Source organism: Corvus brachyrhynchos, unplaced genomic scaffold (assembly GCF_000691975.1).
Source record: "Corvus brachyrhynchos isolate BGI_N302 unplaced genomic scaffold, ASM69197v1 scaffold260, whole genome shotgun sequence".
Lineage (NCBI taxonomy): Eukaryota > Metazoa > Chordata > Aves > Passeriformes > Corvidae > Corvus > Corvus brachyrhynchos.
The window spans coordinates 46,598-47,375 of NW_008235684.1; the positions used below are offsets into that span (position 1 = coordinate 46,598).

Sequence of the window (778 nt, forward strand, 5' to 3'; positions counted from 1 at the left end):
CAGCGCAGGGGGGAGCGGCCCCCCCAAAAACTGCAGGCGCTGCAGAGGGTCCTGCAGAGCAAGTTCTGCTCCGCCATCCGCGAGGTGACCCCAAAACCCCCCGAACCCACCCCAAAACCCACCCGGGAACCCCGAAACCCACCCGGGAACCCCGAAATCCAGCGGGAAAGGCGAAAATCCAGGAAAAAAACCCCCAAAATCCACCCTGGAACCCCCAAAATCCACCCTGGAACCCCGAAATCCATCTGGGAACCTCCAATTCCACCCAGGAACCCTGAAATCCATCGGGGAACCCCCAAATCCACCCCAAAACCCACCCAGGAACCCCGAAATCCAGCGGGAAAGGCGAAAATCCTGAGGGGAACCCCCCGCACCCTCCCAAATCCACCCCGGGAGCCCCAAAATCCACCCCGGGAGCCCCAAAATTCACCTGGGAAGCTCCAATTCCACCCAGGAACCCTGAAATCCATCGGAGAACCCCAAAATTCACCTGGGAACCCCAGAATCCATAAAGGGACCCCAAAATCCAGCAGGAAAGGCAAAAATCCAGAGGGGAACCCCCCCCAAAAATCCACCCCGGGAGCCCCCAAATCCACCCGGGAACCCCCAAAATCCACCTGGGAACCCCCAAAATGCTCCAGGGATCCCCAATATCCCCCCCGGGGTGCCCCCAACTCTCTCCAGCTGCCCCTTTGGGGGGTTTTGGGGTCCCCCCAGGTCTATGAGCAGCTCTACGACACCTTGGACATCGCGGGGACCCCCGAGATCCGCGCCCACG

General features: G+C 60.9%; 1 protein-coding gene across 1 annotated transcript in view; it reads left to right on the forward strand.

The window, feature by feature from the left end:
• The window catches only part of LOC103612265 (protein lin-7 homolog B), a 10,594-nt gene that overhangs the window by 5,168 nt on the left and 4,648 nt on the right, over positions 1-778 (forward strand). Inside the window, exons 2-3 of the mRNA XM_017728491.1 lie at positions 4-84; positions 718-778. Coding sequence (XP_017583980.1) covers positions 4-84; positions 718-778 — 142 coding nt within the window. The remainder of the gene's footprint in view (positions 1-3; positions 85-717) is intronic.